The following is a 25,695-nucleotide window of genomic DNA, read 5'->3' as shown; positions in this document are numbered from 1 at the left end:
ATATTATAAAGCTACTATAATTAAAACTCACCCTGCTGTGCTCTAAGACACACCAGTGGAAGAGAACAGAAGGTCCAGAGACAGACCCCAGTGTATAGGAAGGGATGGATTATTCAATGAAACACATTGGGACAACTGATCACCTATTCGGACAAAAAAAAAAAAAAAAGGCAAAGTAGATTCCCATGCACATCAGGTGCCAAGAAATTATAGATGGATTAAAGAATTTGAAGTGCAAGTCATTCTATACAGGAGCAAAAAAAGAAAAGAATATAATATTTATATGGAATTTGGGCATGTGGGAGGGCCCTTTCAAGTGTAGTTGGATTGAGTTTTCTTTGTCCAGTTTTTTCTTTCAGTAGTCTGAAAATTATACGTAATATTTCTAGTCTTGTTCTTAATTGTTAGCACATATATTCAAGCTTACAGTGTCTTATATGTGCCTTCTCAGTATCCATAACCTCTTGAGGAATAAGACAAGACTCTTTGCACATCTCAGTGTTACAGCCCTTCTCCCACCCCCATTTCTTATGACTTAGAGTCTTCCTCCTCCTCACTCCCTTTGTGTGTGTGTGTTTTAAAGATTAAAAAAAAACTAATCTCTACACCCAATGTGCGGCTTGAATTTAACAACCCTGAGGTCAAGAGTGGTGTGCTTTACCAACTGAGTGGGCCAGGCGGCCCTCCTTCTTTGTTTTTGTTCTTTCTTTCACTACTGTTTCTTATGCCTCTTTTCATTCATTTTTCGGTGGGGTTATTGTTTTGTGGGGTGTATATACTCTAGTACTCCTTTTGTGGGAAGTAAATTTTCTAGGTCCCTGTATTTGGAAATGTCTTTATTTTGAACCTTCATTTGAATGCCATTTTGGCTTCGTATGAGGTTTTCAGTTGAAATGAATTTTCCTAAGCCTTTGAAGATACTGCTCTATCATATTCACAAATTCAGAATTGCAGATGAGAAATCGGATGTCAAAATTATTTTGGTTCCTTTTTTGGTAGTCTTCCCCCTCCTCTCTTCCTGCCCCTGCTGGACATGTTGGAATGATCCCAGATACTGTCACTCTCAGTCTTTTCTTCCTTTATACATACTGATGCTTGCTTGATCGTTTCTTTCAAATTAATGACTCAAATTCTTCTTAATCTTTAGGGAATTTTCTTTTTCTATTTTCTTTGATTGCACCTTTACCATTCTCTCTGTTGTCTCTTGAACATCCATTTAGATGGATATTAAAATGTTTGGATCTATCCTCCATGTTTGTATCATTTCTTCTACGCCTTCCCACACCTTTTGTTGAATTCTGGGGCAGTCCCTCAATTTAGACTTCCAGTTTGCTAAATTCCTCTTTAGCCATGTCCATTCAGCTATCACCCCAACCCCTGAGTTTCCAATTCTGGCAATAATATTTCTCATTCCCTGACCTGTGTTTTTCTTTGACTCTTGGTTTTGTTTCAAAATGGAAATAAGCTTATTTTCCTGATTATATAACTAATATTTACTCATTGTAAACACTTTGAACAATATAGAAAAAATGTAAGGTTGAAAGTGGACATAATTGGTGTTCTGTGGAAAGGAGGTGTATGCAAAATGACCTCTAAAGGCCGAAGGAGTCACAGGACCAAATGGGGAAAAAAAGCCAAATCCAGCTTGGGAAGAAATGATTCAGCAAGGGGACTTACAGACAGAAGCAGGTCTTGGGTGGCTGCAAGATGAGTAGATCTCCACAGCCCCAACCTCCACAAGCCCTGCTTTCATAGCCCCAGAGGCTGGGGAGTATGTGTTAGTAGACCACCTGGGAGAGACACTCAAGCAGAATTGTGTGTCATAGTCCTATCTCCAGAGCACATCAAGAACATTATGTTCCAACCGTGTCCTTGAGGGTGTGCTTGAACAAAACAGAAAGAATGAGGCTGGGGGCTGTGCTCAAGAAGGCTTCAAGGTCACAGAGCTGTCATCATGGCAAATTTGTCCAGATGTCATAAGTCTGGCTCCCGCAACTGGCAATCCTACTGCGCAGAGATAACCATCCCTGGCTTCTGTTGACCATTGTTCATATATTTCTCTTGGCATTCATAGACATACAGGCCCAGAGTGGGACACACACACGCGCGCACACACACACACACACACACACACACACACACACACACACACACTGTTTAACACAAACGTCTTTATACAAAGTATGTATGACTCATAAAATACAGTAACTATTAAAACAGAAAAGGGAGTGAGCAAAGGAGAAAGAAATTGCCTCCTTTGGACCTCTTCTTGGTTCCCAACCACGAGGATTTAAAATTTTTGCATTGTGGAAAATACCAAACATACATGAAAGTAGACTGCTTCAGGCGCCTGGGTGGCTCAGTCAGTTGGGCGTCCAACTTCGGCTCAGGTCATGATCTCGCGGTTTGTGAGTTCGAGCCCTGAGTCAGGCTCTGTGCTGACAGCTCAGAGCCTGGAGCCTGCTTCGGATTCTGTGTGTGTCTCTCTCTGCCCCTCCCTTGTTCATGCTCTGTCTCTCTCTGTCTCAAAAATAAATAAAACATTAAAAAAAATTAAAGTAGACTGCTTAGTATAATGAATCCTCATGTGTCCATAATTCAGGTTCAAATAATGATTAGTCATGACTAATTTTTTTTCCCCATCTATAACCCTTCCCTCTCTATCTCCTTCCTGTCATGCTTAATTATTTTAATTAAATCATTTTATCCATAGAGATTTCAGGATGTAGCCTCAAAGATGAGGATTCTTTAACAAAAAAATAACCACATCAAAAGTTTTTTAATCCCCTATCCATAGCAGTAATTCCCTCTTATCATCACAAAGTGAATGTATCCATTTTCCTGATTATTTCATTATTGTCCAGACTAGTAATTTATTTAAACTGGGATCTAAACAGGGTCCACATATTGCATTTAGTTGATAGATTTCTTAAATCTCTTTGAATATATAACTTGCTTCTCCGCCCTACTCTTTACTTCTTGCATTTTTTTTTCTTTTGGGACAGTTTTAATTTTTTTTTTCTAATGCTTATTTATTTTTGAGAGAGAGACAGAGTGCGAGCAGGGGAGGGGCAGAGAGAGAGGGAGACACAGAATCCGAAGCAGGTGCAACAGTTTTAAATATACAGAAAACTTGCTAAGAAAGTACAGAGAGTTCTGGGGGCTCGGGTGGCTCAGTTGGTTGAACGTCCAACTCTTGATTTCCGCTCAGATCGCGATCCCAGGGTCATGAGACTGAGCCCTGTGTTGGGCTCCGTGCTGAGTGGAGCCTGCTTAAGATTGTCTCTCTTTCTCCCTCTGTCCCTCTCCCCTGCTTGCACACACTCTCTCTAAAATAAAAAAAAAAATTAAGAAAGTACAGAGAGTTCCCATATGCTTCCTCAACCCTATCCCCCCTCAGTTTCTCTATTATCAACATCTTGCAAATGAGATCAGTCAGACAGAGAAAGGTAAATACAGTATAATCTCACTTAGATGTGGAATCTTAAAAACAAAAACAAAAACCAAGTTCATAGACACAGAGAACAATTTGGTTGGTGCCAGAGGAGGTGGTCAAAAGAACTAAGTTCTGGGCATGTCATGTACTGTGTGGTGATTACAGTTAATAGCACTATATTGTATATTTGAAAGTTACTGGGAGAGAAGATCTTAAAAGATCTCATCACAAGAAAAAATTGGTAACAATGTGGGGTGATGGATGTTAACTAGGCATTTGGGTGATTACTTTGCAGTATATACAAACATCAAATCGTTATTTTGTACACTGAAATTAATAATAATGTTACATGTCAATTATATCTCAATTAAAATAACAAAAGGCCTAAGGTATTGTTACGAGTATCAAACAAAGTAATATATGTAAAGCACTTAAAAAAATCTGTCAGTAGTGTGGTATATTTGTTACAATTGATGAGCTGCTGTGGGTACACTGTTAGTAACTAAAAGCACAGTGTATATTAGGTTTCCCACTTTGTGTTGTACATTCCATAAGTGTCCCCACCCCTACAGTATCCTGCAGAAGAGCTTAACTTTTCTAAAAGTCTCTCCTGTCCTCTTTGCAACTACTTTGTTGAAGAAACTATTTGGTTGTCTTGTAGTTTTTCTACAATGTTGTATATTAAAAAATTTTTTCCTATGGGGCGCCTGGGTGGCTCAGTCCCTTAAGCTTCCGACTTCCCCTCAGGTCAGGATCTTACAGTTTGTGAATTCGAGTCCCACATGGGGCTGTGTGCTGATGGCTCAGAGCCTGGTGCCTGCTTCTGATTCTGTGTCTCCCTCTCCCTCTGCCCCTCCCCCGTGCGCTCTCTCTCTCTCAAAAATAAATAAAAATTAAAAAAATTTCTTTCCTCATTGCCTCGCTGTGATGTCATTTAATATGTGTCTCTGTCACTTGTATTTTCTGTAAATCGGTAGTTGGATCCAAATGCTTGAACTGATTCAGGCTTGATTATTTTGTCCAGAGTACTTGGGTAGGTGGTGAGTACTTCATGGTAACTTTCATCAATAGGCAGGCTGAGTCTTTTTGTGATGTTAACAGCCACTGGTGATTGTTGCCCAGGTTCACTGTATCACTAGGGATAGTCTTGAGCTTTCCTGGGCTGTTTCATTCGCTGAGAATGTTCCTTGGAAAGATTCTGAGCTGGTTCCTGCAGTGTGGCATGCGTCCTCCAGGAAGCCACAGTTTGGAGTTTGTAAAGGTAGATTTGAAACACACCAACAAAAATCAGTTATAAAATTTTTTTATTTTAGAGAGAGAGTGTGTGAGTGGGGGAGAGGGGAGAGGGAGAGAAAGAATCTCAAGCAGGCTTCATGATCAATCCCATGACCCTGCAATGGTGACCTGAGCTGAAATCAAGAGTTGGACGCTCAACCAACTGAGCCACCCGGGTGCCCCCCAAATCAGTTTTATTTTGCATACAGCCTCTGACTGCCCCTTCCCCCGAGTGTGTAATTCCCAGATAGTGGAGCCATATCATAGATGCATTGAACTCATACAAGTTCAAATATAGGTATGCATGTATTTGGTTACAAACTACTGTAGTAACAATGTGAACATTGTGGCTTTTTCTTCCACTCTTGCACTTACAGTTGGCATTGCTTCTGGGCGAGCGGGGTCACGGGTCTGCCATTTCTGCTTACTTTGTTTTTCTGCACGGCCCTTCCTCTTAGGCATGTCAGTCTCTGAGTGTGATTCTCGCGTTTAAAGATATGTATTTCTTATGCATTCTGGATCTAAACATGAGCTGACGGCATCTTGTGGTGCCCAATCTAAGAGATCACATTCTGTTTCAAAACCAGCGCAAGACCAGACAGCTTAAGTGATCTTTGGGGAGGGGGAGGGGTGTCATTTTGAGCGGTTGCGATCTCTTGAACCCCTAGTTTAACACTTTTGCAAGATGCGGCAGGAGGGTACCCAAGGGTTTGGCTTCAAAAAAGGGTAAGGTGTGGAAGCTGATGTCATTGTTTATTTTGGTGTAAAAGCCTTTGTTTTTTGAGAAGTCAGGCTTAATGATCTCTTCCCCCTTTTCCCTCTCTCCCCCCTCTCCACTTCCCTTCCTCCCTTCCTCCTACCCTTATTTTGTCTTTTGCAGTCTGCTGTTTCGTCGTGCACAAGCGGTGCCATGAATTTGTCACTTTCTCCTGCCCAGGCGCTGACAAAGGTCCAGCCTCTGATGTAAGTAATGGGGTGTTGGTCACCTGTCACCTCTCTCAGCCCATAGTCAGTGCCTCCTTTTGGGTAAATAGGAGTATGCTTAGATGCCCCCCACCAAAAAAAAAAAAAGTTGGACTCTTTTTTTTAACGTTTATTTATTTTTGAGACAGAGAGAGACAGAGCATGAGCATGGGAGGGGCAGAGAGAGAGGAAGACACAGAATCTGAAGCAGACTCCAGGCTCTGAGCTGTCAGCACAGAGCCGACACGGGGCTCAAACTCACAAACCGTGAGATCGTGACCTGAGCTGAAGTTGGACACTTAACTGACTGAGCCACCCAGGTGCCCCCAAAAAAGTTGGACTGTTCTTATTCCAAGGCATGAGGTGGTCCCTTCAGCCTCTGAGACATTTTTCATTTTAGCAGAAAGGATAAAACAAAGCATTTTGGGAGTGGGGTGTGACTTCCTAGGAAGCCAGCTAGTTCCCCTCTTATGGTTTTGCTAAATGTCTTCATCTTTGGGGGGGCGGGGCATGGAGACTGGTGGTCAGATGCTAGATTGTTCCCACTACTGTAAAAATGTAGTCAGGACGGTACCTTACGATGCACTTTATAGAAGTTTGTGAGGGGATTCCTGATACCAGGGCCGAAGAATTAGGAGGAAAGGAGTTTACCCTGCTCTGTGTGTCCCAAAGTCTGGCTATTATTGGTGGGGCAGGGGGTCCTGCTGGGTAAAACAGGCAAATAACTTTTATTTTAATCATTATGAACTTATTTTAATATAGATTAGAAAAATGTGTCTGGTAGTGGTTTTTGAATTTACAGTAGGGATGTAAAATTTCCTACCTAAATAAAGGTATTTAGGTTAAAGAAAAGATAAGTTGACTTAAGGAAACTTAATAGTGAATGACTGTATGAGCCCTGTAAGGATATGACAAAAGCCTTTGTGGGGGGAGCCTTTGTGGCTCAGTCGGTTGAGTGGCCGACTTTAGCTCAGGTCATGGTCACACAGTTTGTGGGTTCGAACCCTGCGTCGGGCTCTGTGCTGGCAGCTCGGAGCCTGGAGCCTGCTACGGATTCTGTGTCTCCCTCTCTCTCTGCCCCTCCCCACCCACACTCTGTCTCTGTCTCTGTCTCTGTCTCTCTCTCTATCAAAATAAATAAACATTAACAAATAAAGCCTTGGGGCTTTGGGGCCCAAAGCTTGGGGTACACCGTCGAAAGCCTACTCAACAGCCGTTCATAGCCCTCCCTGTGTTCTTTCTGGCAGATGTCAGCTATCATGCCAAAAGCTGAAAATGCCTGATACTTGCCTCTCAAGCTCCCTTGTAGTCAGTGAGTGACCAGGTGATCCTGTTCTGCTCAGTGGGACCCTTGGGAGAGGCCTTCTAGGAAGGACTTTCTGATAAGAGCAGACATCCCTTCCTTTTTCCTGTTGGGGACTTTTGTGGGAGGATACAATGTACGGAGTTGTGGCAGCACCTTTGGGTTAATGAGGGAGATGCACTCATCCCGAGTCGGGGAGAAGAGTGGAAGGAACCTGGGTCATTGATGACACTGGTGAGCTGCAGAGCCAACTCTGAGTTCCCTTCTGCCCGGAGTGCATATGTGAGATGAGGAACTCCTCTTAGTAAAGTCTCATTGTTAGGGGGCGTTCTTTTCCATGCAGCTGAACACGCCTTGGTGGGACTGTGCAGCATGCACACTCTTCCTTTGGCCCAGTAATGAACTGCGTCCCTTGTGTGTGGCTACTACCCCTGCCTCTCTTACTTCGTTCCTGCTTTGGTTCACCTTCCTGGAATTTCCCCCAGTGGCATTGTCTTCATTACTGGGTCGGTCCTTACCCACTTAGACCTGACAGCCGACGGCTGGCCAGTCGTGAGTGGTGACTACCTTCTGTCATTGCATTTGTCGACCAGGGTTGGCCTTCTGTAAGTGGTCATCTGCCATTTCGCTGCAAATCAGGGGCGTAACTGTCGCCACAGCAACATGAACACTCTAGAGCTTGTGGTGACAGTTCCTTTGCTCGGAAACTGTGGTCCTTGGGTTTAAGAACTCCAAAAGTTCACCGTGAAACAACCAAGACTTCTCTGCAGAGAGGAAGATGGGCCCGTTCATCACGTTCTCTTACATCACTCTTCCTGGCCCTTTTAATGCAATTCCTTCTCTCGTTCCCCAGGATAATAAGCAGGGAAGTTTGGGGGTTCATCCTAGCTCCATTATGCAGCTCTGAATGTTCATGCAGCCCAAGGCTTCAGTCTCACGCAGCAGCCAAGAGGATGATGTTTCCTGTATCTTGGCTCTATCTATCGACTTTTTTTTCTGTTGCCTAAGACAGAAACTCAGCTCAGACTGGTTTATGTGGAAAGGGAAACTTTTGGTCCCCGAAGCTGAAAAGCCCAAGGGTAGAGAGACTGGCTTCAGACACAGTGAATCAAGGTACCAGAAGGAGGTCCTCAGGACCTTTCTCCCTTTCTTGGCTAAGCTTCCTGTCTTGGTACCTGTTTTAGAAAGGCTTTTCTCCTAAGGGAGCGTGAGGGCTGAGATACCTATGGTCTTATGTCTTATCGATACTGCAGTTCAAATGACAAAGGCTGAAGTCTCATTGTGCCGTGGGTTACCTGTAGCCGGAAGGATGCTGACTGGCCAGGTCTGGTCATGTGCCTACTGCTGGTGTGGAGGCCCCGTTGGCCACTCGGTGATCTGAGCGCCGGGGAGGTGTGGTCCCTCAGAGGAGAACTGGAGAAGAGGGATTGTGTACTGGTTAAAATCTAGACTGTGGATGGAGCCAGCATTCCTAGGCTCAGAAATGGTGACCTTGGGCAACGTAAAGTACTTACATCTCTTTGTGCCTGAGATTCCTCAGCTGAAAGATGGATAAAATAATACTCTTGTTATGAGTATCCAGTGTGTATATTTATCTGTAGAAGTGTCTGATATATAGCAAGCGCTATATGTGTGAAGATGATGATGGCGGGTGGTAATGAATAACAGTGAATATATGCTGGGCGGGCAGCAAGGACAGATGGCCACCAAGTGATTCTGAAGGACTCACAGGCCCCCTGCCTGCCATTTGGCAGTCCTTCCTAGGGGCATGCAAGCTCCCTAAGTGGTAGGAGACCCCTGTGCGTATGAATGGAGCAGTGCAGCCATTCATTGCTTTGGGTGTGGGGATGGCAGACAGTACTCCCTGCAGCTAGCATGCATAGGATTTGGCAGCCTACTTGGAATGATTCTATCTCTGGACACAGTTCCAAGAAGGTCAGTTGGCACTAAGGATGATAAATCGGTCCAGACTCCTGAACTGGCTTGACTCAGTTCATTGACCTTTTCCCATCTGTGGCTGGAGACATGATTAAAGATCTGGTCACACCTGCTCGCCAACCTGGCCAGGCTCTCTTTTGGCTGCCTGTAAGAGTCATGCAGTTAGGGAGGGATGCCCTCCTCCTGTGTGACCTTGGAGGACCCGGTGTGCAGCAAGCTCATGGAGCAGACAAGCACAGTCTCCATCTATGCAAAGGGATGTGCTAGGCTCCTTCCTTCTTCTACCCTTTTGCTACTCTAACCCCAGTCTGAGCCAGGAAATATTCTGCATATTAGTAGAACTTTGTGTAGTTGGCATTCTTCTACAGATAGCTCCACATTATGGCCTACTAGGCTACCTGAGGAAACTTGACGAACAGGCTCTGTCCCAGTGACTTTAGTTGCCGATCCAACCATTCAGCGCAAATGGGAAGAGACAATATAATAGGCATCCGCCAGTGGGGGACCTGAAAATATGGCAGAGTTCCTGGGTGTTACCTCTGGTCATCTGCAGGCATGGTCTTGGTCCCTCCTCATTGGAAGCCCTCGATCCTGTGGTCTCTTGGATTTTGTAGAGAGGTCCATAAGCATTACATATGACATTATAGTTACCCAGCACTTAGAATACTAACCACATACACAGCCTCCCAGGAGATCTTCTTAGAACAAGAAAAGAGGACTTGTCTCTTGGGGCTGGAACTATGGTGAGTCAAGTGAGGTACTTGTCCTGGGCACAAAATGTAAAGGGTTCTTGCCGGTGTCTCTGGATATCTGATGATCTAGGATGGCCCCACTCACATGACTGGCAGTGAGCAGGTTGTCAGCCTGGGTTCCTTGGTTCTCCTCCACATAACCTCTCACCCCCCAGGTAACTAGCTCCGGCTTGTTCACATGGTGGTTTCAGGGTTCCAAGAAGAGCAAGAGAGCATGCCCCAACACATAGGTGCTTTTTCAGCCTGCGCATCATGTTTGATAATGTCCTGCTAAACAAAGTAGTTTCACGGCCAAGCCCAGATTCAAGTGGGAAAGGAATAGACTCCACTCTTCATGGGGGTGGTGGGGGAAGGATCTCCGGTCAGTCTACTCAGATCCCATTGACCCAAGAGGCCACCACAGAACAGAATTCCTGGAAACCATCACACGGGACTTCGTAAAAGATCCACAGATCTCAGTGTGGTTCAGAGAGTCATAGACAACCTCATACGGGAATGCATCTCATTTTTTCTCTGCCCCAGGTTTCTGTAGGATTTAACCATCTCCAGCTACAAATGGGAAGGTAGGTAATTTATTGATCATGTCCAGAGACAATGGTGGTTAGGGCTGTGGACTCTATAGGCAGACCTATCAGAGTCTAGGTCCTGACTCTGCAAGTCATTTGGGGAACTTGGGTGTCTCATTTTCCTTTTCTGTGTCTTAGTTTCCTTATCCGTAAACTAGGATATTAGTACCAACCACATGGGTTTGTTGTAATGATTTTTTTAAAATCCTTAAAATGAAAAAGGGTTAACAACAAACACAGTAGCGTTAACAACAAATGGATTAAAAAGCCATTGCATGAAAGTGCTTAGCACACTGCCCACCACACGGTGAGCCCTTGGGTACAAGTAGCTAAGGGCATTTCGATTGCTCTGTCTACCCCCTAATCATGAATGCACTGATAATTCTGTACAGTGCTCCACCCAGAGCATGCCCTTATGAGGTAATTGCTGTCTCCATTTCCATTACTTGACATAAAACCTCAAAGTCTGGAGTGCAATGCTGAGAAAAGAGCCTGGACTTTGGAGCCAGAAAACCTTGGTGTCGAATTTCAATGCTGCCATTTACTTACTGTGCCAGTGATCTTGGGAAAATAATTTAAGTTCTGTAGTCCTTAGTTCATATCTTTAAAATGGGGAAAATAATACCTAAATCATCGTTCCTTTTTGGTGAATATTCAGTGAGACTTGAGCCACATCCAGAATAGTGTCTGGCACAAAAAAAGGCACTGAACAAATGGTTTCTGAATTATTATTAATACCTGGGTGAGTCTCTCCTACTCAAGAAGGGATGCCAGTTACCTTCTGACCTGTCAAGGAATAATAGCCAATGATAATAACTAATTTTGTTGAGCAGGGGCTCTCTGCCAGGCAGTACAGAAGTTACGAGAGGATTCTGTAGGTTTGTCTAAAGACACTTTCTTCAACATTTTATGGTTTTAGCAATGATTTCTTACTCTTTAGAGTCAAGATGCTGAATAAAAGCCGTTGCTATGTCCTGTATCTTCCTGATTACATCACTGGATCAGGGCAGTTAAGGATGATGCATACTAATATTGCATATATCCTTTTGTGTTTTTATTTTATTTTTTAAAAAAGTTTATTTATTTTCTTTAGTAATCTCTACACCCAGTGTGGGGCTTGAACTCATGACCCTGAGATCAAGAGTTACGTGCTCTACCAACTGAGCCAGCCAGGTACCCCTGCTTTTGTGTTTTTGAATCCGGTCTTTATGAAGAAATATATTAAACATGATAAATCATGAGCTAAATGTTAAAGATTTAATAAAAGGAAAATAGAAGATTTAAAAAGAATGTATATATTAAAAAGAATGTGTATATATATTATATATATAATGTATGAATATGTATAAAAATGTGTTTGAAAATCTGGTTGAAATGGACGATTTTCTAGGAAATTCTAACTTGCCAATTTTGTCTCAAGAAGAAATTGGAAACCAGAATAGGCAAGTAACCAAAAAAGAAATGAGAACATTGCCCAAGAAACTTTTCTTCTCCCAGAATAATAGGCTTCGTGGGTAAATGCTCTTGAGAGGAACGAAGGATTTCTGTACATTTTAAACTATATCAGGTTACAGAGAAAAAGTAAAGCTTCACAATTTTTTTTAATTGAAAGTAGAGAAACCCTACTGAAATTAGCAGTAGGAAAACAGATTGGTTCGTGGGAAGGACATAGGGAATGGAATAAGCTCCAGGGACAAGGGCCTCAGATACTTGGAACTGAGACCCTGATACTTGCAAGGTGAATTCTCCTTATCACCTGTATCAGTTAGCTTTGCTGTGTAACAAACCACTCCAAAATTTAGTAGCTTGAAGCAACAATCCCTTATTATCTTTCATGATTCTCTGGGCTACTTGGATGGTCTTCTGATCTGAGTCTATTCAGCTGATCTTTGCTGGGCTCTGTCGAGTGTCATTGTCAGACAGTTACTTGGCTGGTGCTGGATCACCTAGGATAGCCTCACTAACATGACCGCCAGTTGGCAGCCTGTTGGCATGGGTGCTTTGTTTCTCTTCCATGTGGTCTCTTTTCCTCCAGTAGGCTAGCCTAGGCACATTTACACACTGGCCTAGGGTTTCAAGCACGGCAAGAGAGGGAATCCCCAAAGCATAGGTGTTTTTCAAGCCTTCCTTTGTGGCACACCGGTTATGGCTAAGACCAGAATCAGGGGTGAGAAATAGACCTCACCTCTGAAGAGGAGGAGCTACAAAGTTATACTGCCAGGATGCATACAGGAATGGACGAGTCGTGGCCATTTTGCATTCTGCCGCAGTGGCCCTCATCTGTGCCAGCTGTCTTATTTGCCCTCTGGATCCACTCTGCTTTCTCCCTGAGAGACTGACCTGTAAGGAATGCATCACTGGGGGTTGCCCTTCTACCCTGACTCCTGGTTGGGCTCAGCCAGAGGGACCAGTAGATTGGAAAGTGAGGGGAGAGTGAGCTGGGTATTTAATATGGGGTCATCTTGGCTCTACCCTTTGACTAAGGGTTACTCCTCCAAAGGCAGTCTTCTCCACATAATTCTCTCCTTGGGCTCCAGGAGCTACTCTTTGCCCTTGTCCCTTTGCTCTCACTAGCCCCCAGTTACTGCACTATCCCCTATGGCTTCCCAGCACCATGCCCACATCTTTGCAAGTGGTCCTTTTATGAAACTCTCTTAAGCTCTCTTAATTTGGGTATGACATCTGTTCCCTGCTGGGACTCTGGCTGGTTTGTCCTTGCCTCATTTGCTCTTATTGTAGATAGGGCACGTCTATGTCTATCAACCTAATGATAATCAACCCTGTGGGAAGATGGAGACCCAGGGGAAGAAGTGGGCTTTCTCTTGCTGCATTTATAATCAGTCTTGGGGAAGAGTTCTGATTGGTTGATCTTCTGTTGTTGGGAGAATGAGCTCTTACAGTTATCAGGCCTGGATCATGTGACATCCCTGTGGCTCTGAGAGCAGAGTCTGTTATAAGAAGAAGGGTTGGGAAACTTGGATGGGCTGACAAAATCAGTAGCTACCACATGTTATTATTATAAGCTAACTTGATCACAATTACCAACATAACCTAATAAAGTTAGCAAAAAAAGTAAACTATACATTGTGTGCCAACTATAATTAAAAAAAGAAAACTATAGGGGTGCCTGGGTGGCTCAGTTAAGCATCTGACTTCAGCTCAGGTCATGATCTCACAGTTTGTGAGATGATCTTGCTGTCTGAGCTGACAGCTTGGAGCCTGGAGCCTGCTTCAGATTCTGTGTCTCCCTCTCTCTCTGCCCCTCCCCCTACTCACTCTCTCTCTCTCAAAAACACACAAACATTAAAAAATTTTTTTTTAAAAAGTAAACTATAGGGGCCCCTGGGTAGCTCAGTCAGTTAAATGTTCGACTCTTGGTTTTGCCTCAGGTCATGATCTCATGGTTTGTGGGATCGAGCCCCTGCATCAGGCTCTGCACTGACAGCATGGAGCCTGCTTGGGATTCTCTCTCTCTCCCTTTCTCTGCCCTTCTGTTGTTCGTGTGCTCATGCACTCTCTCTCTGGCTCTGTCTCTCTCTCTCTATCAAAATAAATAAATAAACTTTAAAAAAGTAAACCATAGTCAATGATGAGTCTAGATTAACAAATGCTAAATAAGCTATTTAATTGTTGGAATAGACGTATTGGTTCAAATAGACTATTTATTTATTTATTTATTTATTTATTTATTTATTATTTTAATGTTTATTTTTTGAGAGAGAGAGAGAGAAGCCAGGGAGGGGCAGAGAGAGAGGGAGAGAAATCCCAAGCAGGCTCCACACTGTCAGCGCAGAGTCCAACATGGAGCTTGAACTCACAAAGTGTGAGTTCTTGACCTGAGTTATAGACTTTTTTTTAATGTGGAAGAAACAATTTGGAAATTAAAATATAGGAACAAAGATAAAAGTAAGTCAGCAAGGAATTACGAATTCTGAAAAGTATATATACTAAGATGGTAGAAGTGATAGCAGATAGTATCAGTTATCTAATAAATGTAAATGGATTGAAATTCTCTGCTAAAAGGTAAAGACTATCAGATTGGATAAACAATGTATAAGTCTAAGCAATGTATAAGAGAAACGTAAAGCATAGGTTGAAAATGAAATGGGAAGGGGGCCCTGGGTGGCTCAGTCGGTTAAGCGTTTGACTCGATTTTGGCTCAGGTCCTATCTCATGGTTCATGAGTTCGAGCTCTGCATCAGGCTCTGTGCTGACAGTGTGGCTCCTGCTTGGGATTCCCTCTCCCCCTTTCTCCCTGCCCCTCTCCTGCTTGCATGAGTGCATGCTCTTTCTCTCTCAGAATAAATAAACATTTAAAAAAAAGGAATCACCTGTCCTCTTAAATATAAATAAAATGGGCAAAGATATACTGCAAAAACATACATAAATATAAAACATGGTCTTAGTAATAATGTCAAAAGAAAGAGGACTCAAGCCGCAAGCATAAACAAGAGGAAGAGGAGGAAAAACGTACCCTAATATATTACTGATGAGTGTGTAAATCAGTATAATCCTTCTCAAGAGAAAATTACCCACATGTATCAAAAGACTTAATGACTTTTCTTTGACCTAATAATTACTAAGCCTAATCCTTTGTACCTAAGAATTACAATTTTAGAAATTTTTGCTGAGGAATTGCTTAAGGATATGCACATACAGGTAGCTAAAGTGATACTCATTGCGTCAGTATTCATACTAACAAAAATTTGGAAACTTCCTAAATGGCTGCCAGTTGGGGTTTATGTAAGTAAAGTGTATCCCAAATTTGGTTGCTGCACAGTTACTAAAATGTCACAACATCTGGGTAGCCTGCTAACAACTGGAAATGTTCTTTCTTAAAAAAAAAAAACAACAAACCAACTTTATTTATTTATTTTTGAGAGGAAAAGCATACGCACCAGTGTGCGAGCCGGGGTGCGGGGAGGGCAGAGGGAGAAAGAGAGAGAGAATTTCAAGCAGGCTCTGCACGGTTAGCCCAGAACCCGATGCAGGACTCGAACTCACAGACAGTGAGATCATGACCTGAGTGGAAACCAAGAGTTGGACACTTAACTGACTGAGCCACCTGGCACCCCACAGCTGAAAATGTTCTATGTCTCGATTGAGATCGTGCCTATAAAGGTGAACACACTTTTCAAAACTGACAAAACTGTCAGCTTAAAACCTGTACGTTATCATATGCAGCTTATACTTAAAAAGTCACAGTGATTAAAATATTATTGACATGAGAATATAGTCATTATATATTACTCAGTGAAAAAGGCAGACAGCAAAGCACTGTGTATGGTATGATTGGCCAGGAAATAGAAAAATACACACACATGCAAAAACAAAAGGCCACATTTTCTGAACATATTCTGGCGTCCACTTGTCAGTTCTGCTCACTGTCTTATTCCAGACTGTCGCCTGCAGAGCTCCGGAGATCACTTTGGGGTGTTCTTTAACTGGTTTCTGCGTCTTGCTTGTTTTGGGTGCTACTTCACCTCCAGTGTGGACTCAGGCTTCCCACTTAATTCAGTTGAAATCAAATGTGAGTGATGGCTTGAGTATACCTGTAAGCAATTGCAGTTGCTTCTGGATATGGTTGCTCTGGAGGTCATCCACCAGCTGGGAGCCAGCTTATCCCCCAAATGAGAATCTTCAGATGCCCCTGATAAGATTCCGGCCCCTGACAGGGGGTGCCTGGGTGGCTCAGTCAGTTAAGTGTCTGACTTTGGTTCAGATCATGATCTTGTAGGTCGTGAGTTTGAGCCCTGCGTTGGGCTCTGTGCTGACAGCTCAGAGCCTGGAGCCTGCTTTCGATCCTATGTGTCTCTCTCTCCCTCTCTCTCTCTCTCTGCCCCTCCCTGCTCATGCTGTCTCTGTCTCTCTGTCTCTCTGTCTCTCTCTCTCTCTCTCTGTGTGTGTCTCTCTCTCTCTTTCAATAAATAAACATTAAAAAAATGATTCTGGCTCCTGATAAATCTGGGCCAATTCATCTTTGGCCGAGAGAAGGAGGGAAGTCCTAGCTCTGCCATAGTCTGAGGTCCTGCCCACTTCCCACCTACATTGGCTGGTCTTCTTGGCTCAGATAGAGCAACATAACAGTGTACTCCATGTTTTTCAAAGTCTGGGTTGTTAAGTCTCACATAACACCAACTGGGGACCCCCACAGGTGAGCTCTAATGATGCTCCAAGCCTGTCTAGCTCCTTCCAAGAGGGGAAACAACAGTTAGGGTTCACCATCCCTCTTGGCATCATGGTAAGATCTCACCATCACATGGACCAAAGAAGGCCCATCTGTATCTCTCAAGGACAAATAATGTCAGGTGCAGTTCAGTCTGAACAGTATAGGCAGTCTGTCTGTTTTATTTATATCTATTACCTATCTAAAACTGAAAGTGCATCATTGTGCTGAAGATACATTCAATTTATGTTATGTAACATTGCAGTTTGTAACTTCTGCATTCATGGCCAAAGTGCTCAGTAACCAGAGTGTGTGTTACCAAATGCCAAAAAGATGCCTCACAGGGAGGCTTGGAGGTGCTCTGAGAGTTGGCCTGTTTAGTTCCGAGGCTAGGCTTTCATTAAATACCCAAAGAGCTGTTGTATAGATTTTTCAAAATATAGATTCAAATGACAGAATCGGGACTGGGGACCGTCTATTTTGGCTAAAGAAGGGCATCCCAAGCTGACCAACCAGTTGCTGTATAAGGATATTAATTTCCCATATTGGCAGAGCTAAGATCAGTTGCTATGGATGCTGTATAGGGGGTATCTGTGGTAGATGTGGGTTTCTACCACATTGGTGGTTCTTTTACTGGTGTTGTTTGGCTGTGTGCAAAGGAAACCATCTTTGGTTAACTCAGATTAGAATTTATTGGAAAAGATATGATGTACTTTAAATTTTTTAAAAATGTTTTTATTTATTTTTGAGACAGAGAGAGACACAGCATGAGCAGGGGAGGGGCAGAGAGAGAGGGAGACACAGAATCGGAAACAGGCTCCAGGCTCCGAGCCATCAGCCCAGAGCCCGACACGGGGCTCAAACTCACAGACCGCGAGATCGCGACCTGAGTTGAAGTCGGATGCTCAACCGACTGAGCCACCCAGGCACCCCAAGATATGATGTACTTTTAGAGAATTGGAAGAAAACCTGAACAGTCAGACCAGTTGTGTCTCATTTTGATTCTTGTGTTGCTTTGGTTTTAAATTCAAATTCCAGAAGAGTATTTATTTCGTCAAGTTCAAGTTACCTAAGTAGACCTTGGCTGGATCTTTATAGTGTTCCCTCCAAGTCTAAATACAGCGTAGGTGGGATGGCTTTCAAAGGAGAAATGAGGCATTGCTACCAAAATAGATAGATAGATAGATAGATAGATAGATAGATAGATAGAGAAAAGAAAGAAAAGGAAGCAGAGAGGTTTGGCAGATCAAAACAATACACAGACCACTACAGTTTCTAGATGGCTGCTTTGCAGAATACAGACAGGTTGAATGCTTAAGCATTATTTGGGGAGCCTGCTAAAAACAGAGCTCACCTTTAGAAATACAGACAAGGGCCTGGAAACAGGTATTTTAAAGTCCTTCAGGTAATTCTGATGGGTGACTGAGTTTGGAAGCTAGTGTAAGGCAATATTGTATCCTGGCTCTGAAACCGGGGCAGTTGTATTTGAATGCTAGGTTTGCAATTGGCCAAGCGGCTGGATAATCTTGGGCTAGTTACCTGCCCTCTGCCTCAGTTTCCTCATCTGTAAAAAGAGGATAAAATAACACCCTCCTCATAAGGCTCAGATGAAGATCAGATGAGCTAATCCCTGTGAAGGGCTGTGTGCCATGCCTGGCACAAAATACGTGCCAAAATTATTATCACCAGCAGCCCTTTCAGGTCTTTGAGAGTGGGTTTCAAAAGTGCAGCCTTGTTTTTGGCGTGGCATGTATCCATCTCGCTTGCCATGAAATGGAAACACACAGACACGTCCCATGGGCTGGTTGGAGGAAGAGTCTGATAAAATGAGGGTGATGTGATAAAACGCACATCTTCCGACTTCAGGGAGAATTGCACTTGATTCTTCCGCTCGCTCCCGTTTGCCCCGTGCCTGTGCCGGCTTGCGCAATGCAGAAGCAGCAGGTAAAGGTCAGCACGGATTGCTTCTCAATAGTTCTCTGTCATAAAGACACGGAGCTTCATGCTGTGGAGGAAGAAGCAAATCTATGATGCGCAGCGTCCTGAGAACAGAAACCAACTGTTTGTCCTGCACCAAAAGGGCAGGGCTGCTGTGATTTGAACGGGGTGGAGGTGTCCTGTCTTATGAATTATTTTGGCTTCTCCTAGTTGGTGGCGGACCAGCCTCAGAGCCCGAGAAAGGCAGTTTCCCAGAGATTTAGCCCGTGGAACCTGTGGGCCTGAGGGAAGTAGAGAAATCAAAAGGCTGATGACCCTGGAGAGAGGCAGCCTGCAGGGATGTGAAAGGCATTGGTCCCAGAGTCAAAAGACCTCATTTCTCGCCTTTCTTCTGTCTCCAGCTTTTTGTATTCCTGATGGCTTCCCCTGTCTTCAGTGGCCTAGGATTCTAGGATTTCTAAATATAGTACTTTTATTTTTACTTATTATTATTATTTTTAAGTTTGTTTGTTTGTTTGTTTGTTTATTTATTTATTTATTTATTTATTTATTTATAGTAATCTCTACACCCAATGTGGGCTCAAACTCACGACCCTGAGATCAAGACTCATATGCTTTTTTGACTGAGCCAGCCAAGAGCCCCTAAATACAGTATTTTTTAAAAATAGCAATGACCAAGGGATGCCTGGGTGGCTCAGGTGGTTGAGCATCCGACTTTGGCTGAGGTCAAGATCTCACGGTTCATGAGTTCAAGCTCCATGTCAGGCTGTGTGCTGACAGCTCAGAGCCTGGAACCTGCTCCAGATTCTGTCTCTCTCTCTCTCTCTCTCTCTCTCTGTCTTCCCCTCCCCCACTTATGCTCTGTCTCTCTCTCTCTCAAAAATAAAATAAAAATATTAAAAAAGTAAAAAAAAATAGTAATATCTAAGAGCCAGCATTCATAGATATAATTCTGTTTTAGGCACTTTACATATAATAACTCTTTATTCTTCATTACACTCTAGAAGTACCACTGTTATCATCCCCATTTTACAGATGAGGAAACTGAGACGCTCAGAGACTAAGTGACTTGCCCAAGGAAACATGACCAGTGAGTGGTGGAGCCGGGATGCAAGTGTAGGCAGTCTGGCCCCCAAGGCCATGTTCTTACTCAGTACCCCAGACTGCCTCATAACCTCAACGCTGTCCACTTGGACGAATCTAACTGAAGCAGACAACCCTGTTCTCTGAGACCTGCCTTTCCAAATATGCACTCCCCCCGCCCCAAGCTCTGTGACCCCACAGCCTCGGCCCCATTTGGTCCATATGTATGTGGACATCTGTCTCAAGCTAGACTGATCAGATTCTCTCTTTAGGAATTTAGAATTTGGAATTAAAGGTGCTGGTTTTAGTTTGCAGTGGTCGCATGGCCTTTGAAAACTGTTTACGTGAAAAGTGTCATCTTGACGGATCTCTGCAAGCACATTTCTCTATAACCAGAAGCCTTTCTGGGGTGCCTTCTGTCTCCCACACCTCCTACCCCTTCCATCAGACCAGCTACCCAGGCCAGCAGTCGGTGCTCGCTTTTTGCCCCATCGAACTACTTACTGTCTTGTCTTGTCTTGTCCTGTCTTGTCTTATCTTATTCTATTTCAGAAAGAACAATTTACATACGATCTACCCTCTTAACACACTTTTAAGTGCACAGTGCAGTACTATTGACTACAGACACAGTGTTTTCCAGGTCTAGAGCTTATTCATCTTGGCTTACCCAAACTTTGTGCCCATTGATTAGGAACTCCCCATGTCCCCCTCCCCCCCAGCCTCTGGCAACTACCATTCCACTCTTGGATTCTATGAGATTGGCTATATTAGATACCACATCTAAGTGGAATTACGCAGTATTTGTCTTTCCGTGTCTGGCTTATTTCACTTGACATAATGTCCTCAGAGTTCATCCATGTCCCATATCATAGAATTTCCTTCTTTTTCAAAGCCCGAATAATAATCCATTGCATATATGTACCACATTTTCTTCTTTTTTTAAGATTTTATGTATTTATTTTTATTTTTTATTTTAAACAGAGAGAGAGAGTGAGTGGGGGAGAGGGACAGACCGAGAGAAAGAATCTTAAGCAGGCTTCACGCTTAGCATGGAGCTTGACTTGGGGCTTGATCCCATGACTCTGGGATCATAACCTGAGCCAAAATCAAGAGTCGTACGCACAACCGACTGAGCCACTCAGGTGCCCCTATTCCACATTTTCTTGATTCATTCATCTGTTGATAGACATTTAGGCTGTTTCCACATCTTGGCTATTGTGAGTAATGCTGCAGTAAACTTAGGGTGCAACTATATCTTCGAGACCCTGATTTCAGTTCTCTTGGATAAATACCCAGAAGTGGGATTGCTGGATCAGATGGTAGTTCTATTTTTCATTTGTTGAAGAACCTCCAAATGGGGTAAGGACTTGAATAGACATTCCTCCAAAGAAGACCTACAAGTGGCCAACAGGTAAATGGGGGGAAAAAAAAAAAGCTCAACATCCCTCATCACCAAGAAATGCAAATCCAACCCACAGTGAGATACTTGTCAGAATCGCTAATATCAAACAAACCCAAAAGACAACCAGCGTTGGAGAGGATGTGGAGAAATGGGAACCTTGCACACTGTTGGAGGAATGCAGAATGGTACGGCCACCAGGGGGAGCAGTGTGCCTTCTTTTGAAGTCTATCCAAATAGTATGACACGGTAGACCCCCTCTTTCCTTTTTCCTCTGCTTTCCTCAATGTTTTGTTTGTGGCCACATGACTTTGGAAGGACTCATTCCATCCCATTTATCAGGATTTCCAACTTCAAAGCCAGCCAGGGCCTGGCAGGCAAGTAGCTGAATCAAGTGTGTGACAATAAGGAGTGTCCACCCCGTCTGATACGACACTTGATCTTAGCCAAAAGGCTGAGAAGCGATGTGTCCACCCTGTCTGAAAGGAGAAGCCACTACCCAGCTCCATTTAAAAAAAAAATTCCTGCTCTTTAAAGGACCTAGATCCAGATTGTTTATTTTTCAAGAGAAGTCTGAATCTCCTAAATTTCGATGTTGACAACAAAAATCTGAGAATTACAACGGTGGTGTTTTTTAAAATTTTTTAATGTGTATTTATTTTTGAGAGAAACAGAGCCAGAACATGAGCAGGGGAGGGGCAAAGAGAGGGAGACACAGAATCCAAAGCAGGCTTCAGACTCCGAGCTGTCAGCACAGAGTCGGACGCGGGGCTCAAACTCAGGAACAGAGAGATCGTGACCTGAGTCGAAGTTGGACCCTTAACCGACTGAGCCACCCAGGGGCCCACAGCTGTGGTGGTTTTTAAGCACATTTTTGGACTGGGATCCTTCTGGACACCACCAGTGAGTAAGCTCTACGTTGGTAGGTGGGAACTGACAGTGGAAGGTTCCCCCACCCTTCTTATAAAGGGAGAAGAGATGGGGTGCCTGGGTGGCTCCGTCGGTTAAGCATCTGACTCTTGATTTCGGCTCAGGTCATGAGGTTCGTGAGTTCAAGTCCCACATCGAGCTCCTTGCTGACAGCATGGAGCCTGCTTGGGATTCTCTCTCTCTCCCTCTCTTTCTGCCCCTCCCTCATGCTCTCTGTCTCTCTCCCTCAGAATAAATAAACTTTTTCAAAAAAAGGGAGAAGAGAAAATGTGGATTTAGTCAAATAAGCGTTCTTTGGGGGAGTAGGGAGGGCGCAACATTCCAAGGCGGAGAACCTTAGAAGTATGCCCAGGTCCCTTTACCCTGGCTGTGGCACGGTTGAGTTTTAAATGGGCTAGGTGGAACGGGAGAGCCAGCCCTGGTCTGGGAAACAGCTGCTACAGCGCCCTCTGCTGCTGTCAGCACTCTCCACGTCCACTGGCCTCTGCCGTTGGCTCTGGCAGCCACTTGCTTCCCCTGAAGGCTTTGAGAGGGTGATGGTCAGTCATCATCCTGCAGAATTATCAGGTGCCTGCTGCTGCTCAGGCGCCTTCAAGGACTCACCTTGGCTTGCTGTGTTTGGTCCACCACCCACCCCATCATCAGGCCTTGTGACTCTAATTCTTTAGGCTTGGGAGAGGCAGGCCACTTCAAGCCTCACCTTTTTCATATACTGAAAAACATTTGAAGAGATTTTGGCTTCTGCTTGGCACCTCTCCCTGATTTCTGGGCTGAAATGGATTCTCCTATTTTTAAACTTTTTTTTTTTTTTTTTTTTTTTTTATATTTGTAGTGGTAGTTTGGGAGTGAGGGCAGAGTGAAATGTTCAGAGTCAGGTTTATGGTCTTGGACATAAAGAGTATGGGCTCTAGAGCTGGTCTGCCTGGGTTCAAAGCTCAGCTTTCTACTTAGTAGCTCTGTGACTTCAGATAAGTTACTCACTCTCTCTGTGCCCCTGCTTCTACATTTTCAAGATGAGGATGATAATATACCTACTTCATGAGTATTAAATGAGGTAATGTATGCAAAAAGCTTAACACAGCGCCTGGCATATTATGTAAGTGCTTGACTCAGAATCTTGGACCTGTTTTTGCTTTCAATCTTGGCCTTCCGGCCCGGGCTCTCCTCCTTCATTCTGCATCTCAGCCTTTCGTCATGCAACCTTCTGTCTTTCGTCCTCTTCACCCTTCAGCCGTGGCTCTCCAGCATCCTACTGAGCAAGGCTCCATTCTTAGGGCTTCTTCTTCTTCTTCTGTGTCCCCAGCCTTTCCCTACCCTCATATTCTCTCCATTGCCAGCTCCTGTTGTACCTTCTGAACAGTAATTATAGCTAACATTTATATAATGCCTATCATATGCCAGGCGCTGTTCTAAGTGATTTACATGCACTAACTCATTGAAGCCTCACCCCATGAGAAAGATCCTCTTTCTACGTCCAACCTACAGAGAAGTTAGCTGATTTGCTGGGTCACATGACTAATAAGCCGAGTCTGAGTTTGAGCGTGGTCTGGCTCCCAAGCCTGCTCTTCCCACCACAATACATGGCCACCCACTTCTCTCCATCCCCAGAGACAGGGCCCGATCCAGGCTCCATTCGCCCTCCCTGGACCATTAGCCCCTTGTTCCATTCCCTGATTCCTCTCTGTTCTCACCAGCCTGTCACCTCCACATTACAGTGGAGTCATCTTTCCCCAAACCAGATACGATCCTGTCATCGTCCTTGCTGGAAACACGTCAGTGGCTTCCCACTGTTCTTGGGACAAAGCCGACGCTCTGACGTGGCTGACAAGCAAGGTTTTCACACATCCTCCTTTGCCACGCTTTCCTGGAGACAGACCTGGTTGTTACGTTGCACTGGAATCCCAAAGGGTTTGTGCCCCTGGCATTCCTGTCATTCTTACCGAGTCCCCTTTGGAAGAGAGATTATAATAGGGTCGCCCTGCTCAGAAGGCCTTGTCACCCCTCCACCCCTTCCTTGACCACATCCTTCCTCCCCACCGAGCTTCCTCCTTGCAGCCTCCGGTCCTCCCTGCTCTCCCACACCAGGTGGTTGCACTTGGAGCTCCCTGTGCTGAGCTCCTCTCTCTCTTCTGCCCCGGAGTTCAGGGAGGCCCCATCCTCGTTGCACATCTGAATCCTCTGCAAAGCTGTATAACCCAATACCAGTGCCTGGGCCCATCCCAGTCAAGTCAGTCAGAATCCCTGCTTGATTCAAAGCCTCCTGATTGACTTTAATGTGCGTCCAGGGTTAAGAACCCCGGTTGACTCAAAACTCACCCTCCAGACCACGGCTCAAGCATCACTTCCTCAGGGAAGCCCTCCCTGACCTCCCTGACCAGGTCTGTTCTTCCTGTTTTTCACTCTGCGAGTACCACTGTCACACATCACAGGGCCACTTTCCATTGACTTACATGGCGACAAAAAGCCCAGATCCTGCATCCAAATCACTAGCCGTGTGACCTTGGGCCAATGACTTAACTTCTCTGTGCCTCACTTTTCTCCCCAGTGAAATGGGGAGAAAAATAAACTTACTTCACATGATCAGTGAGGGTCAGGTGCATGAATTATATGCAAAGTTCTTGGCATAGTGCCTGGCGTATGTTAGCTGTTACTCGCATACCGCTGAGCCTTGAGCAACGTGAGTTTGAACTGCATGATTTTTTGCGATTCGGTGGTGTAGATATTTTCTCTTCCTTATGACTTTCTTTTATTTATTTTTTTTTTTTTTTAATTTTTTTTTTTTCAACGTTTATTTATTTTTGGGACAGAGAGAGACAGAGCATGAACGGGGGAGGGGCAGAGAGAGAGGGAGACACAGAATCGGAAACAGGCTCCAGGCTCCGAGCCATCAGCCCAGAGCCTGACGCGGGGCTCGAACTCACGGACCGCGAGATCGTGACCTGGCTGAAGTCGGACGCCTAACCGACTGCGCCACCCAGGCGCCCCATCTTCCTTATGACTTTCTTAATAACATTCTCTTTTCTCTAGCTTACTTGATTATAATATGGTATATAATACACATAACATACACACTGCGTGTTAATCAACTATGTTATCAGTAAGGCTTTTGGTCAGAGGCTATTTGTAGTTAAGTGTTTGGGGAGTCAGAAGTTACATGTGGATTTTCAACTGCGTGGGTGTGGTCAGCGCCCCTAACCACCCACATTGTTCAAGGGTCCGCTGTAATTATAATCCCCCACTGGAATCTATGAATCCCTGGAGGTGAGGTCAGCACCTGCTGTTTGATCACCACACACGTAGTGCAGTGTCAGGCACATGATAGCTTCCAGAACTTTCTGTGGAGCAGAGTGGTGTCTCAGGGACGTTCTTGGTCAAGGGTGAAGGGCCAGCCTGCACAGAACTCATCTTCCTCAGGCTTCTTGTCTCTGTGGACCTAATGGCTTAGGATCCTCATTGCTAGTGATTAGGATCATTAGGATGAGACCCTCCATGGTCTTGTGGTGTCCAGAGTCCCAGGTGCTGATGGTGGCCCGCCAGGCACTGGCTTTAGCAGCGTCCCTCATGTCCTTCTGCATGAAGGTTCTTTCTGCCCCTCTGAAAGGCAGGCGTGGGTACGCCGAGGGCCCCTGTGGCAGAGGGAGCTGTCAGAAAGCTGGCACCGTGCTCTACACCTAGAAATCGAACTGACAGCATCTTTGCAAGTTGAGTAAAACCCTGTGTTCCGGTCTTGCTTTGGGGCGACCCTCACTCAGCAGGGACAGAGGGGTGCTCCTGCCTTTGTGGGCTGATAGCACCGTTGGGGGAGGGGGGCGGTGAGGGGCGAGGATGTGTGTGCGTACCTTGTGGGTGTTGGAGGGTTTATATATAATGCTGGGGTGTGATTTGTGGCAGGGTGACTGGCCCCTGAAAGACCTCTGTCGTCCGCTCTGAGCAGTGAATTCACATA

At 44.5% G+C, this 25,695-nt stretch overlaps 1 protein-coding gene across 2 annotated transcripts in view; it reads left to right on the top strand.

The window, feature by feature from the left end:
* Positions 1–25,695, top strand: part of PRKCB (protein kinase C beta) — a 333,238-nt gene that overhangs the window by 130,209 nt on the left and 177,334 nt on the right. For both annotated transcript variants that reach the window (XM_047087202.1, XM_047087201.1), the window contains exon 3: positions 5,592–5,674. In XM_047087202.1, coding sequence (XP_046943158.1) covers positions 5,592–5,674 — 83 coding nt within the window. The remainder of the gene's footprint in view (positions 1–5,591; positions 5,675–25,695) is intronic.

This window comes from Lynx rufus, unplaced genomic scaffold, assembly GCF_022079265.1.
Source record: "Lynx rufus isolate CCGP_SWC_20201006 ecotype Redwood Valley unplaced genomic scaffold, mLynRuf1.p SCAF_23, whole genome shotgun sequence".
NCBI lineage: Eukaryota > Metazoa > Chordata > Mammalia > Carnivora > Felidae > Lynx > Lynx rufus.
This window is presented reverse-complemented; position numbering and strand designations above follow the sequence as displayed.